The 16,213-nt window shown below is 34.4% G+C and overlaps 1 protein-coding gene across 2 annotated transcripts in view; it reads left to right on the top strand.

Annotated features, from left to right (window-relative positions):
* The window catches only part of GLRB (glycine receptor, beta), an 89,813-nt gene extending 75,014 nt beyond the window's left edge, over positions 1-14,799 (top strand). The window contains exons 8-9 of one of the 2 annotated variants that reach the window (XM_011959722.1): positions 1,579-1,871; positions 13,140-14,799. In XM_011959722.1, coding sequence (XP_011815112.1) covers positions 1,579-1,871; positions 13,140-13,436 — 590 coding nt within the window. In that variant the 3' untranslated portion in view covers positions 13,437-14,799. The remainder of the gene's footprint in view (positions 1-1,578; positions 1,872-13,139) is intronic. The other variant, XM_011959723.1, reaches the window with a different exon arrangement.
* The last annotated feature ends 1,414 nt before the right edge of the window (positions 14,800-16,213 follow it).

Raw genomic sequence — 16,213 nt, 5'->3', positions numbered from 1 at the left:
ATACAACTTAGCTTACTAAAATTTAATATCTTCTAGGTTATTGATCAGCATGAAATGCTATGGAAACACAGAAGATAGTGTCAAAATAGTTTATCTCAAGGAAATAAGTTAGGCTTGTTTTTGAATGGTAATTTGACTCACAAAATTTGACAAAGAATAGAAAACTTAACTTAGAATGACGGTTTGCCAAGTTAATTCCCATGGCTATAATCAACTGTAGTTTAGGACAGTAATTGATAAGGTATTGGATTTTTATGTTGCTTTCCACTTCCAGGCTAGAAAACATTAAGACCTACATTAGCTTTTAAAATACAGTTCTATTAATTAGTTCTTAGTTTTCCTCAGGGCCAAGGATAATTATAGTAAAAGTAAACGAGGAGCTTATCAAGTTGTTGTATATTGAATATTGTTTTCATCCACAGAAATTATATTTGCTTAACATTTTTCTTTCTAATAGAGAGTATCTTAGGTTCTTGAATGCAAAATACACTTTTTAGAAGCTTCTGAAATGATGCAATTGGTATATTTTTTGATGTTTAACTGATTATTAATACTAATATAGTGCTTATAATTTCATGGGAAGGGAAAAGAGAGTCAAGCAGACATTTAATTATTATGGTGATATATACATTAATTCTTATAAGTGGCCAAATCTAAGAAGAAAAAATTATGCTCAACCCAGTATGTGAGATGGACTCACAGAGTCAAGTCAGATCTGTTTTCTCTTTCAAGTAAAGTGAATCTCCCTTGACATTGACTGAGTTTTCTTTTCTGACTCAGCATGTTCCTGATAGCCCATGCCAACAGGTTATAACTACAAAATACATTTCATCATCTCCTCTCTTGAAAATACGAAGGAAAAAAAAAAGAGAGCGGAATGGAAGAGAGGGTGGCAATTGGGAAGAGAAAGAGCAATAAATTATTGCAATTCTTCTTTGGAGTCTGACAATTACTTTACTTAAATTAACATATAATGTGTTAGCTTTCATTGAAAGGTTACCATTACATGGAGCAGACCTTTATTCCTTTCTTTGGAAATCTGGAATCATATATTCTCCCTAAACAGGAATATTTCCTATTGTGTCTTTTCTATTAATTTTTCTTATTATGAACCTTATCAGAAAATTACTTTGTATGTTCTATTCTTGCTCTGATTTAGTTGCTCATGGGGACAAAACTCAGCTCCATAACTGAAATCTTTCTCAAACAGAGCTGAAAAATAACATACATAATCTGTCTAATAAGAGATCTCTGTGTCTTCCTCAGACATACTATACAGTAGTTTTAGACATCTTTAATATTGAAAACAGGTCCAAATTATATTTTTATACTCTGATTTAAATTTCTATTTATTTTTTAAAATCCTAAGTATTTACAAAATCCTCAACCATAGTCAATAATCCTTACATAAAAGGCATGTACCTATTATTTCTCCTAGTCTTTGAGCTTTAAGGGAACCTGACGAATTGTTCATGGTTCATTGGAAGGTGCTGGAGGTGGATTTCGTCAAAGAGTAATGACCGCAGAACATCTCATAGGGATAAAAAGCAACTTTCATTCCTCTTTCTGTTTCTGTAGGTATCTTCTCAGTCCTCAGCTTGGCCTCTGAGTGTACAACCCTTGCTGCTGAGCTTCCCAAAGTTTCCTATGTGAAGGCTCTTGATGTTTGGCTCATTGCTTGCCTTCTCTTTGGGTTTGCTTCCCTGGTGGAGTATGCGGTTGTCCAGGTGATGCTGAACAACCCCAAAAGGGTTGAAGCAGAAAAAGCCAGAATTGCTAAGGCTGAGCAAGCAGATGGAAAAGGTGGAAATACGGCTAAAAAGAATACTGTGAATGGAACAGGGACTCCTGTTCATATTAGCACTTTGCAGGTAAGGATAAAATTATCCCATGAAATCATTTCCCCCAACCTCTTCATAGTGTCGAGAGAGATACTTTTGTGTATGTGACAAGTTTTGATGAAATTGGCATTTGCTTGTTTTTCTCTCGCAGCTGAAAAGAAACTGAGCACAACACACTTTTTGGGAAACATGCTTTTTAGAAAACATTCAGAACATTTAGGTCAAATACCACTTAAGAAAAAAAGTAATGCCTTATTAAATTTTTTGAGAACTTTGCACTGAGTTTAAGGATTCAACTCTGCTTTGATGGTCACCATTGAATATGGAGACCTTGCTGGAGCACAGAGCTTCCTATTGTTTCTCATTCAATATATCTTAGTGAAAGGCCAGAGGACTGTGGGGCATCACTGATCATCTGCCTTACATAAAAAGGCTTGGAGAAGCCCATGCTCATGATTAAATCACCCACCATTCCCCATTAAGTTAGAGAACTTCACTTGGAGCGTGTCAGGAAGGCTACTTGTTTACTGAATGTCTGTCTCAGGAAAACGATGCCCTCAGTTAGGAATCTGTCCTGCCCAGCAGTGAGTGGCAGGAGAAGGAATATTTAAGATTTTACCCCATAACGCTGACTTGTCAATTGATTATGGGTCTAAGAATAGTGGACAATGACAAATCTCAAAGAACTAGGCTGAGGTTAGCTGTCCATTTACCCCAATGTGCCCTTCATAGATGCCCTCTGGATGGGTGGACCAGTCAACCAGAATACCATTTCCATTGAGCTAAGAGCAGTAAATCCCACAGAAGACCAATAGGTCCATTCCATCCTACAGCCTTGAAAATCTTACCTTCCATGCTTTTCCTCTGGTCCGACAATTACTCTATCAGTTTGTTAATCACCACTACTCACCTTACCTAGAATGCTAGATGAGTATACCACATGTGGTTTTTAGGTGCAGAAGCAAAGGAAACATGCTTATATGGTGCTGCCTGTGGCCTTTAAAAAACTGTTTAAGTCATTTATACTCATTTTCTGAGCCTAAAACCAAGACCCTCTGCAAATACTTAGCTGAAACCTTCAGGGAGGCTTCTTGAGGCCTTATAACTCCTTTATGCCTTTCAAGAAGAATAAGGAGAAAATTCACGTTAGTCTAATGCTATCTTGGCCTTAAAGATGTCCTTAATATATCTTTTTCATACTTCTACCTCCAATATTTCTATTTCATTATATTTGAAATGAGTTTCTTGCAGAGAACATATAGTTGGCGTTTGGTATTTAAACTGCTCTGCCATTCTCTTATGTTTGAATTGGTATATTTAGATCATTTCCATAACGTAATTATTGATACAACAAGGCTTTACTCTGTGTTTTGTTTTTCTTTGTTTTGTTTATTTTGGTTTTTGTTTCTCTATTTCCTTTTTCATTTTTTTTTTCTTCTTCTTCTTTTTTTTTTTTTTATTTATTTTTTGAGGCGGAATTTCACTCTTATTGCCCAGGCTGGAGTGCAATGGTGCAATCTCGGCTCACCACAACCTCTACCTCCTAGGTTCAAGCGATTTTCTTGCCTCAGCCTCCTGAGTAGCTGGGATTACAGGCACCCACCACCACATCTGGCTAATTTTGTGTTTTCAGTAGATACAGTGTTTCTCCATGTAGGTCAGGCTGGTCTTGAACTCCTGACCTCAACTGATCCACCCACCTCGGCCTCCCAAAGTGCTGGGATTATAGGCATGAGCCCCCGCGCCTGGCCCTCTTTGACCTTTTTTAATGTAGGTTACTTGAACTTTTCTTTTGAATTTCATTTTGAGCTTTCTGTGTTGTTTTTAAGTGTATCTCTTTGTTTAACTTCTTTAGTGGTTGGTCTGGATAAGATATGCGTGCATAACATCACAATCTATTGGTGTCATTTTTTGCTAGTTTTGGTGATGTTTGAAAACGTTACCTCTTTTCTCCCTTAAGCTGATGTTTACAATTGTCTTAAATACTTCTGCATACATTTAGAATCACATTATAGTTTTTGCATCACCATCAAATATAATTTAGAAAACTTGAGGAGAAGAAAATCTTATTGTATATTTTCGCTCACTGTGTTTTTCTTTCATCTTCATATATTCCAAGGTTATATCTCTTTTATTATTTTCTGTTTAGAGAATTTCCTGTTTTGTTTTTGTTTTTGTTTTTGTTTTGTTTTGTTTTTTTGAGACAGAGTTTTACTCTGTTGCCCAGGCTGGGGGGTGCAGTGGCGTGATCTCAGTTAATGCAACCTCCGCCTCCTGGGTTCAAGCAATCCTCCCACCTAAGCCTCCCAAGTAGTTGGGACCAGAGGTATGTGCCACACCACACCTGGCTAAGTTTTATATTTTGGTAGAGACAGGGTTTCCTCACGTTGGCCAGACTAGTCTCAAATTCCTGGCCTCAAGTGATCCGCCTGCCTCAGGCTCCCAAAAATGCTGGGATTATAGGCATGAGCCACCAAGCCTTTTCAGGAATTTCCTTTACCCATTTATGGATAGGTCTGTGGGTGACACATTTGTTTACTTTCCCTTTATCTGAGAACGTCTTGATTTCTCCTTCATTGTTGAAGGATATTTTCTCTAGGTGTAGGATTGTGAGGTTACAATTCTATATGCATTTCTTTTAGCACCTAAAAAGTATTCTTCTGGCCTCCATGGCTTCTGATGAAAACTAGTTGTTCTGATTGTTTTTCACCTGTAGGTGAAGTGTCACTTATCTCTGGATGCTTTCAAAAAAATTGTTTGGTCTTTTGGTTGAGTAGTGATCAGAAGTTTAATTATGACATGTCTCTGTGTGGATTTCTTTGAGTTGATCTTGTTTGGGATTTTTTTAGCTTGTTGAAAATGTAGGTGTATGTTTCTTGCCAAATTTGGAAAGTTTTCAGCTATTATTTCTTTGTGTACTTTTTCTGACTTGCCCTCTCTCTTCTCTTTTCAAGACTCCGATAACACAAATGCTAGATTTGTGATACAATTGTCCCTGGGTACTGTAGGGAACTGGTTTTAGGACTCTTCTCAGATACCAAGGTCTGCAAATGCTCAAGTCCCTTGTATAAAATGTGAAACTTGGACATTTATTATTTTTGCTTAGGATTGCTTTGGCTACTCAGGCTCTTTTTTAGTTCCATATAAGTTTTAGGATTGTTTTCTCTAATTCTGTGAAAAATGATATTGGTATTTTGATAAGAATTACACTGAATCTATAGATTGCTTTGGGCAGTATGGTCATTTTCACGATATTGATTATTCCAATCCATGAGTATGGGATGTGTTTCCATTTGTTTGTGTAAGGTTATTTTCATTTTTTTTTTTTTGCTACATTGGAAGAGAAACTGAGTTCTTATTTTGATTCTCAGCTTGGTCATTGTTGATGTATAGCAATACTATTGATTTGTGTACATTGATTTTGTAACTAGAGACTTTACTGATTTTGTTTATCAAATCTAGGAGTCTTTTGGAGGAGTCTCTAGGGTTTTCTAAGTGCACAGTCACATAATTTTTGAACAATAGTCTGACTTCCTCTTTTCTAATTTGGACGCCCTTTATTTCTTTCTCTTACCTGGTTGGCCTGGCTGGAACTTCTTTGATAATGTCTTCTGTAATCTCCCAGTACACTGATTTTTTTTTCCTCTGCCCTTTACATTTTCCTGTTGATCTAATCTATGAGCTTTATAGTTTCCATTTGGTATGTATGTATTTTTTTCATTTGTTCCAACTATGTTCATAGTTGGTCACTGAATTATTTTTATCATGAATGTTGTAATATCTTTCTCAGAATTTTTTTTGTCTTTTGTTGTACAGTTTGAGATCTTTCCCAATTTTTTGTATGATGAGTGATTTTGTATTAAAACTTGGACATTTTGATATTATATTATGAGACTCTGAATCATGTTTAAGCCTTATGTTTTTACTGGCTTTCTCTGACTCTGTTCTGTCAGGGGAAAGATGGGTGCTGCCTCATTACTTCCAAGCAAAGGTACAAGTCCAGGTGTCCCACTTGGTCAGGGTAGAGCTCCTTGTTACTGCTGGGTGGGATTGGGGGTCACCAGTTCCCCATGCTGTCTCTACCAACACAGCAGCAGGGGTTGCCTTCATGACCAATTGGTGATGGTGGAAGTCCTGACCCTCCATGGCCTCCTGTGACATCACCTCAGTGTGGAAGAGGAGGAGCATCTTGTTACTGCTGGGTGTAGGTGTAAGTCCATACTCCCTACATAGTTTCCATAGACACTGTGGCAGGGATCAGGGCCTTGCTGCTGGTCTACGGTGATGGAAGCCCTGGATCACCACTTGACACTGCTTCAGTGGAGATCAACTGCCTCATCACAGCCTTTTTAAAGTCCAAGCCTCGGCCCCCTCACCTCTTGGATGTTGCTGGCATGTCTTTTGGGGTGGGGTGGGAGCACGTTTTCTTCTGTACTATTTGCCAAGAATAGAGAGGTTAATATCTAAAAGTGTTCTGTGTTGCTGGGCTGCCCCTTTCTTTGTTCTTTGGCTAAACAGAGCAGGCTGTTGGGGCTTTTTTTGTCTTCACCTGTTGGCATTTCCACTTGCTGGCTTCTTTAGCCCCAAATCTGGGATTATATGAGACCGAAAGGGAATGCAGGAACTCACCATTGCATGGTTCCTTGGGTCCTGAGTCCCTGGGTTGATCTGCTTCCTCTTCTCTCCCTTTCACAGTCTCTCTCTCTCTCTCTGTCTGTCTCTGTGGGTGTGTGTATGTGTGTGTTTTAATGTAATGTTCAGGATTTTTTATTGAACTTAGCAGGAGGAATAGGAAAGGTATGTCTACTCTATCTTCCTGGATGTAGAAGTCCTCTATGCTTTTCAAGGCCCTCAGCATCCTCATCATACCTGGACCCTGCTTACCACACTCTAATAATTAAATAGGTTTGTCAGTGGGCTACTCTTAACACTTTCATTGTTGTTGCTGTTCTGTCTACTGGGTCTGGGTTGTTTCAGACTTACTGCAATCCTACACCAGGAAAACAAACATTTGGAGTAATTTTTATTCCCTTTACCAATATTTTATTTTTTTCTCTGTTACCACCCATGTAAGAAGTAACGTAATATCTAGAAGAACTAAGGGATTGCTTAAGGGCAGGCTTTGGCACGACAGAGAAATCGTACTGGAAGCATACTCTTTGTGAGAAACTGAGCTTCCCCTTCTAACGCATATACTTATTTCTCCAAGTCAAAAATGAAAGGAAGAATACCTGAGAACCTTATGTTATGTGGAAGTGTTCTCTACCTGATTTTTTGACACTTGCTATGTACTCCTTGATTTACATCTCCCTATCTTTTACCACTTCCTCCCATTTCCAGCCCACCAACCCCTCTAACTTGACCACTGGTTAAGAGACTTGGATAGAGAAAGCAAGGATGCTCTGTAGAACATGTACTTGATTCCTAGTAATCCCTATGATCAGCTCCATTGGCTGGTTTATTATAGGTCCTCAATAAGCACAGAAATTAAATGTAGTAACAGAATACTCATGTGCAATTCAATTAAATTATGCTACTACATTAAATTAAATGTAGTAACAGAATACTAGTGTGCAACGATCCTGATACCTTAATATATTCCATCTGGTAGGGGTACTGATGGAAGGAGGCTAACTAGAGCCAGCTTTCTAGAGCGTTGTAGAATATATTCAGATTATTTATGAACATGGGTAGGAAGGATGAGAGGATCCATGAAGTAGTAAACCCAGTTATGTTATTTTAAGTTTATCTTTAAAGCAGTAAAATTAAAAATAGTAATTAAAATAATTACCCAATAAATAAAAATTCAACACATTTAAGAACTTTTATATTTTAATTCTCTATGTTTTTAGCTGCTCATAGAAACACACTTGTTTGAATTCTGAAACTGCTATGACATTTTACTTCAAAAGACAAGGAGAGATGCATAGAGAGTTAAGAATTGACCAGAAATTTTAATCTTTAGAAATAAATGTAAATTACTCTTATTCTTTACAGGATAAAAATGCACTTTCTAGACTAAACTTTGTCCCTATGGAATATTTGTTTCCTGAGACAGGCTTCAAAATGATAACATGAGTCTAAAAATAACTTATATGAAGTGTGTAACTTGATGAGTCATAAGATTGTTGCATATTGACATACGAAAGAAGATATAAAAGTAGAAATGTATAAATTGTTATCCTTTTAATTCAATGGTTTTGCAATAAAAATGTAATTAAACTTTTAGTTTCAAAATGCATTTGTTCTAATGTACTTTGGTTTTCTAAATGCAAACTTGCCAAATGATTTCAATATTATTATTCAGCAAAATAACAATAATAATTAATGGAAGCATAATATAATTTGGATTGTAGGAAATGTTTGAAGCTGATGTATAAAATAATATTGTGCTTCCTAAGGAAATGAAAGATTTAAAAAGTAGAAAAAAATGATAATTTGTAGTTTTTACTATAAGAATTTTTATAATTTGTGTCCTATATACAAAAATATGTTACCATGCTTATATAATTATCTGGAGCATTTTTTTTCCCAGTAAAAATGGTGCTTTTTCAGTCATTCCAATATCTTGGTTACTTTTGTTTGTTCATTCACGTATTACTATTTTTATTCAACAAAACAGTTAAGAACCTACTGTTGTTAATGTCACGCTATTTCTAATGCATAGTATGTGCCATACACAAAGGTTTTATGAATAAAAGACAAAGAAAATAGTACCTATGCCTACAAGTTTATATAAATTAAAAAATAAAAGCTGCTGTTTATATTTAAAGGAGATTTTTAATGATAATGATGTAATGGACTTAAATTTAGCAAAATATATGCAAATTATTCCCTCTAAACATATTTTATTGTCTGTAGAGGATACCATTATTAACATGAAATCATGCCTAAGTATTCTGGTCAAGAAATACTGCATAAAGTTATTTGCTTTTAAATTTGTGTGGAATGAAACTTGAAAGAACCACAAATAAAATCTTAGAGGCTAAAGTTGGAAGCATTAGAAAGTTTTTAATAGCATCATTTTTTATTCTTGACAGTTTCATTATCACACTACCTCATTTTTGTTACCAGTAATTTTCAGAAGTGACAGAAGTTTATATGATGAAAGTAGATGAGACACATATTCATAATAAGGAGCAATTGAGAAATTATTAATTGTAGGTTAATAAAGCCAAATTCGCTTTTAAGAATATGTGTTAAGTAGGGTTAATGCCTTCTTTATAAGCAGTTTATTTCATCTCTTTTCATGTGATGTTATAACTGTTTAAAATAGTATTTATACTGTAAATTCTTTTGTACTTTCATGTATATATTTGATATGATAATAAGGTGTAGGGAGTATTAACTGAAAAAAAAATTTCTTCGTGTAAAATCTGTGATGAATGGGGCAAGGAGACTAGCCAACTACTTTAGGAATCACGACCTATTTAAGAAGCTCTGAGTACTTCTTATTAGGGAACCTAATCTTGTTCTTTATTCAGTTATGTCATTATCATTAAAAATTACTTCTGTAGTAAGGTTCTGTCCACCCCACACGTGCACCTCTACTTATTCTTGAATACAAGAATCTTCAAATATGTCTCCGAGAGACATTTAAGGAATTAAATTGCTAGAAACTTAATATAACCAATGTGCAGCTTTTTTGGAATGCTTTGTAATGTTATGGCTTCAACTCTGAAAAAATTATTCTCTTACTGACATGTTTACTATATTTAAGTAATCTCTGTGAATAAACATAATATTCTATATCTATAGTTTGAATAAACTGTATGGATCAAATCCTAATATTATTTAAATTGCTGGCAGAATTTATATGGTTATATAAATAAAATAGATTAGAAAATTGGAAATATTTATTTGTGGCCTAGGTTATAATATTATATAAATTTGGCCATTTGTTTAGTTATTTACAGATACTACAATCACACCTAAAATGATATAAAAATATGATTTATAGCAAATGCATTTCTATAGTATATTCTACATATACTTGGTGTTAAGCTATTAAGTCTATAGGCAGAGTCTGGAGTACTCCTTTGTTATGATAAGTAGCTTCAAAAGCCCAATGAGTACACCTAAAGCCTTTGGAATGGGGAATTCTAAAGGGAGAAAGAGCAACTGTGATACCCACAGAGTCCTTGATTTTAAAGATTGCTCGAAAGTCTTAGAGTAATGCAAAGATTTGATATGTAGAGTCTGTTCTCCACTTCTATTCCGATCAAGATAGTGAGTTACTCTTTACAAAAGGTCACTGATACATGCGGAGACTCACACATTCCTCAAACTACATTGGAAAACTGAAGATTAAATGTGGTCTTCTGTCTGATGTTCTGTCTGGAACAATAATAGGGCAGATGTGAGTGTGCAAGTCCATGTGTGTGTGCACACCCATGCCTGCCTGTACACGTACTATTGGAGGTTGGGTGGTGGACAAATTGATGAAAGTAGTCTTTTAAAAATTCAATTTAGATAAATGGGGCAAAAAATAGATGTGTATTTGTATATGTTTATGTGTGTGTGTGCATTTCCTGAAGTCATATTTAAAGAGTTTAGATTTTAGTTGCTGCTTTTTCTCTCTTTCACTCTTTCGACTAGTGTATCGTCCATTTTGTGCTACTATAAAGGAAATACCCGAGGCTGTATAATTTATAAGAAAATGGGTGTATTTGGTTCATGGTTCTGCAAGCTGTACTAGAAGCATGGCATCAGAATCTACTTCCAGTGAGGGCCTCAGGAAGCTTACAATTATGGTGGAAGGTGCAGGGGAGCCGGCATGTCAGATGGCAAGAGGGGGAGTGAGAGGGAAGGCAGGTGCTAGGCCCTTTCTAACAGTCAGATTTCACTTGAACTAATAGAGAGACAACTCATTCATTACCACAGGGAGGACACCAAGCCAGTCACGAGGGATCTGGCCCCGTGACCCAAGCACCTCACTCTAGGCCCCACTGCCAACACTGGGAGTCACATTTCATCATTTTTTTTTTTTTTTTTGTCATTTTACTAGACACAGAGTCTAAATTGATAGGGACTAAAGCCTGTCTGTACTTCTTGATGCCATGAAGATGTAGGCACTGCTCTTTCATGCACAGTTGAGCTCTCACAATTGGTAAATTGTAACTGCACATTAAAAAAGTGGAGTGGGGGTGGGGACAAGAATCCTCTTTTTTCACAGTGGCCTACTTCTTGACACGTATTCTTAAAAGCGAATTTGGCTATATTAACCTACATTTAATAATTTCTCAATTGTTCCTTATGAATATGTGTCTTATTTGCTTTCACCATATAAACTTCTCTCATTTCTGAAAATTACTGGTAACAAAAACGAGGTAGTGTGATAATGAAACTGTCTAGAATAAAAAATGATGCTATTAAAAACTACCTCAATTAAAGTCCTATTGAACCAGGATGGGACTGTGTTTCCATTTGCGCTATTTTATAGTGAACAATTTCTAAATAAGTCAATATATTGGTGATTTACATCGTGTTTTACAAATATCAAATGTACAGAAAGGTGAACTTCTAGTTCCTCAATCCCCATTCCTCCTCATCAACATTTTTTGTATATTTTTCTGCAAACATATTTACATAAATATCTTTGTAAAAGTTTCTTACCCACTGGCATTTTGCAAATATACATATGGCATAAAGTATATAATAACAAAGCCAACATTTTTATGCTAGCTTAAAAAATATAACATCAATATATACTCATAATTGGAGGAGAAATGGAAATAACTTAAATGTATAATCACAGAAAGATGTAGAAATGCATTTAACTTGCTTTGTTAGTCAGTTTATCTTGGGCATTTTGCTGTCCACCTGTGAACACTGCCATCTGGCTCTTGTCTAGGAAATATATATATATATATGTATATATATATATATTTTTATATGTTTATTCAGGTAAAGGATAGTCTCCTGGTACCTAAAGTACTGTTGAGGAAATATTTGTTTTACTTATTATATGAGGTATAGTGTTTTTAACCCAGCTATAATTTAGTAAATGTAAATAGTCTATAGAACTAGTCAAAGTATTAATTGTATTTAAAAAGCAATAACTAGAGTAACTGTGATATACTAATAATATACAATTAAATGATTTTCATGTTCAATAAAAATTGAGTAAATGTCAATAGTGAAGATTCTAAATGTGAATAGCAAAACTCAGTGGTAAGAACAGTGAGAAAATGAAGCAATCTAGCCAAGAACTTACCTTTTGGTGGACTTTTGTGATATGTCAGTGCTATTCTCAAACATTGGTGTTAGCCTATTCTTCTAATCTAAGAGCATTTTGATTACTAGAGAGAGTTCAGCATAAAATATTATTGTCCTTTCGTATCTGCAGGGGATTGGTTCCAGTATCCCCTGCAGATATCAAAATCTATGCATACTCAAGTCCCCGCAGTCTGCCCTGTGGAACTTGTGGATACAAAAAGTTGACCCTCTATATCCACGGATTTTGTGAACACTATATTTTTGATCTGAATTTGGATGTAGATTCAGAACCTGCAGATACGAAGGGGCAACTGTATTTATTGAAAAAAAGCCCATGTGTAAGTGGACCCTTGCAGTTCAAACCCATGTTGTAACTGTAATTATTTTGTACATTATAAGGAATTTATTCAAATTTCATAATTCAGAAATTAGTGACCAAATAATAATCTCTGTAGCATATGGTCTATCTGAAAAACACATCATTCCTCTGTATTGTCTGAGCATGTTTGGTTAAGTTCAGCCAACAATTTGGGAATGTCTCTCACTAGTAAATATTTGGTTCATGGTAATTGTGACCATTTTTTTGTGACTTGGAGTCTGTCTCATTGGAGGGATAAATTCCTTAACATTTATAAGCGACTCTACTTGGAAACAAGATCTATAGGGAAGTTAAAAGCTAGTAATACCAGAGCATTTTTATAATCCATACATTGTAGAATATTGTCTCTGTCATGGTTAAATATCGGAGCAAGGATGGATTTTTATTTATTAGTCTTACAACTGATAACTTTCACAAGCCTGGTAGCACCTAAAATCAATCTGAGCTTTGATTCCTTAGCATAAAATAACCAATCAAAAGTTCATTCCATGACATAAGCTTTATTATTTAGGCAACATTTTAGAGCCCTAAATGCTCAGGCTATCTGATTGTTTAATCAGATAACCATTCTCTCTGTTAGTTCTTTGTGACATAAGCAAATACCTCTTGTGGAAACTAGCAATTTTAAAAATATCCTTTGAAGAGATGTGTTTCATAAGTAGAAAGATTCTAAATACATTGTCTTCAATATTTATTCTTAGGTTGGTGAGACCAGATGCAAAAAAGTTTGTACTTCTAAGTCTGATCTGAGATCTAATGACTTCAGCATTGTTGGAAGCTTACCAAGAGATTTTGAATTATCCAATTATGACTGCTATGGAAAACCCATTGAAGTTAACAATGGACTTGGGAAATCTCAGGCTAAGAACAACAAGAAGCCTCCCCCTGCAAAACCTGTTATTCCAACAGCAGCAAAGCGAATTGATCTTTATGCAAGAGCATTGTTTCCTTTCTGCTTCTTGTTCTTCAATGTTATATATTGGTCTATATATTTATGATAAATCTTTTCCATTTGTACAAAATAAAATTCAATTTAATTGTGACCTACTCCATTCATAAATGCCAATCTGTGAGAACTTTTGAATTTTCATAGCAACATTGCATTTTGGATGCCATTTGATTGTAATAAAAATGTGGCACCTTAATTTTGAATGGCAGCATGATCATGTAATGTCTGTGCTCTAATAACGATGTATATATGTATAGTGAACATATTGCTTAGTAATAAATGAAGGACAAGCATACTACATAATGTAACCCAAACAATTCTCTTCAGTTAGTGTAAACTGCAAATACTACAGATAATTCTGATAATAAAATAATATGCACGCTGAATCCTGCTATGTTTACCATTCTACCCTACGTAATATTTCAAATTTCCTTCCTTGTAACTTTCAAAGAAAGCCATCTTATTCTTGTAAAATTTTAGATGGTATTATAACAGATTTTAAAAGGTTGTATTACATATTGTTTAAACTTTGTAAGTAGAAATGTATCAATTATAATTATGCGCGCTCTATGGAGAAATAAAGTTCACAAAATACTAATTTGTAAAATCAGCTCATTTTAAAGTGTGCTTGTGTTGTCAAAATATCAGATAGTAATACACAGTAAGCATTTTTAAACAAAGGGAAACCTATATTTATGTAACTGTATAATGAATTCTGACAAAATAAAAATTAAAGATACCTTATTGATGAAATATTTAGCATAAACAAAATTCTATTTAATCCACCTGAAAACCTAAATGTATTTTCATGGATTTCATTTGTTGGTACGTATTACATAAAACATTGTGCCTTAAAATGAGTCGTACATATTTTAAATTGGAATGCAGTAATAGATACATGATTTTACATCATTTTTGAGAAACCAAGGGAAGTAATAAGTTGAAAAAGAAATCCATAATTATTATAAGATTTTAACTTTTTTATTTTATTAAAATGTTTGCATATTTTAAGTAAAATTAAAAATGTTTTCTGAATTTATTTTTTTATTTGAATATTTTGGGATTAGTCACAAAATATTTAGAGATTAAGTAAATAATAGCTTTGTTTGTATTAGACTTCACTTCTACTTGTATTTTCTTTCTTGTTAAAAGTCTAGACAACTGAGATTTACTTACTTTGAACTTGTTCCAACCCAAAAGCAAGCACTAAGTCTCATTTTATGAGACCACCATTTCTTAATATCACATCCAGTGCACCTTTGTCTTTCTGCTATATCTGAAATAGAACTACCGTTAATTCACATAGATAAACATAAGACTAAAGAAGTATATTTACATTATCTGAAGAGTTTTGTTGCAGCTATGAGTTTGTGTGGCAAATTCAATAATAAAGTATTATTTATGCAAATTGCCATATGTAATTCAGTGCTATTCAATTTATTGAAGCTTTGAATTTTTAAAAGATTCTCACTGATGACATTATTTTTAATGGGATATAATCGAATCCTTTGTAGTCCTTCAGCACCCTCTAGTTGTAAAGGTGACATCCGAATAATTTTACAGTGCTACAGGTAACCCTGTTGATGGACTTCATATCTTCTAAGACCCAGGGCAAGAGCATTTTAATGGAACTGTGGTAAGAAAAAAAAAAAATGAGTATGATTTAAATCACTTAAAATATTTATCTGTAATTATATTTGCTTATAATCTGTTTCCTTTATTTTGGCAAGTTTCATTCATATTAGGGAATGTGATCTAGATATAGAGTTTTAAGTGGAAGATGTACCATATTGAAGACAGATCTCATTATATAGAAATTTATTTGTGGAAAATGGTATAAATGAATTACTTTTCTGTAATATAATACTGTAGCCTCTTAAGACCAATTTTAATACCCAAGTATTATATGAATAGCTGTCCCAGGATTAAGTGTGTATGTGTAACTACAAATGGAACACTACAAAAAGATCATGACAAAGAAATACAATGAGTGTCTGCTGACAGTTGTTTTATAATTCTTCTGAAAGATTTAGTCACGGAACTCCAGAGTAGTTCTGATCTGTGTACTTTCAGTATTATATATTTCTGGGAGATTTGCAGAATATCTACCTGGAGCATCTGCGGATACCTCAAATTCAATGTCTTTAAAGTCAAAATTATCATCTTTTCAAAAATCAGTAGGCTCTCTCATTTTTTATTTCTGTTAAAGCCATTGCTATTCCAGTTGCCCTTGTTGAATTCATCTTCCTTTCTCACATGGTCTGTCCCCTTAAGTATCAAGTCCTATAAATTCTCCCTCTTATACCTTTCACCTCCTCTCCATTCTGGCTGACACCATCCTAATTCAGTTTCTCATTCTATGTAATCAGACTCTTTCAGCAGTCTACAGTCTCACTCTAGTATAACTCTATTTTTAAACTAACTTTGTAATTTTTACTTTTTAGCTGCATAGGTAATACCTGAATATGTTGAGTATTATAAAACAAACATGTATTTAGAGTCAGTACGTAAAGTTGCCGTCCATAGCCTTTTTCCTTCAAACTATTCTGTCTCTTACCCAGAAGTCATCGTTGTTTTGTGTCTATTCAGAACTCATTCTAGGCATTTTCAACATCTATCTAATTTTTAAATATAAAGATAATGTAACATAATAAGATATTTCCTAAATGGGTTTTTACTTTATGTAGGGTTTTGCAATTTTTTTAATTTAACATGTCCTAGAGTTTTTTCCAGGTCCTTACTTGGGACATATTAGGTATTCATAAGTCAAGCTTCTGCTATTATTCAATAGGATGAATGTGTCTTAATTTAATTTCTTTTTAAGTA

The sequence above is a fragment of the Colobus angolensis genome, unplaced genomic scaffold (assembly GCF_000951035.1).
Source record: "Colobus angolensis palliatus isolate OR3802 unplaced genomic scaffold, Cang.pa_1.0 Scaffold5, whole genome shotgun sequence".
Lineage (NCBI taxonomy): Eukaryota > Metazoa > Chordata > Mammalia > Primates > Cercopithecidae > Colobus > Colobus angolensis.
This window is presented reverse-complemented; position numbering and strand designations above follow the sequence as displayed.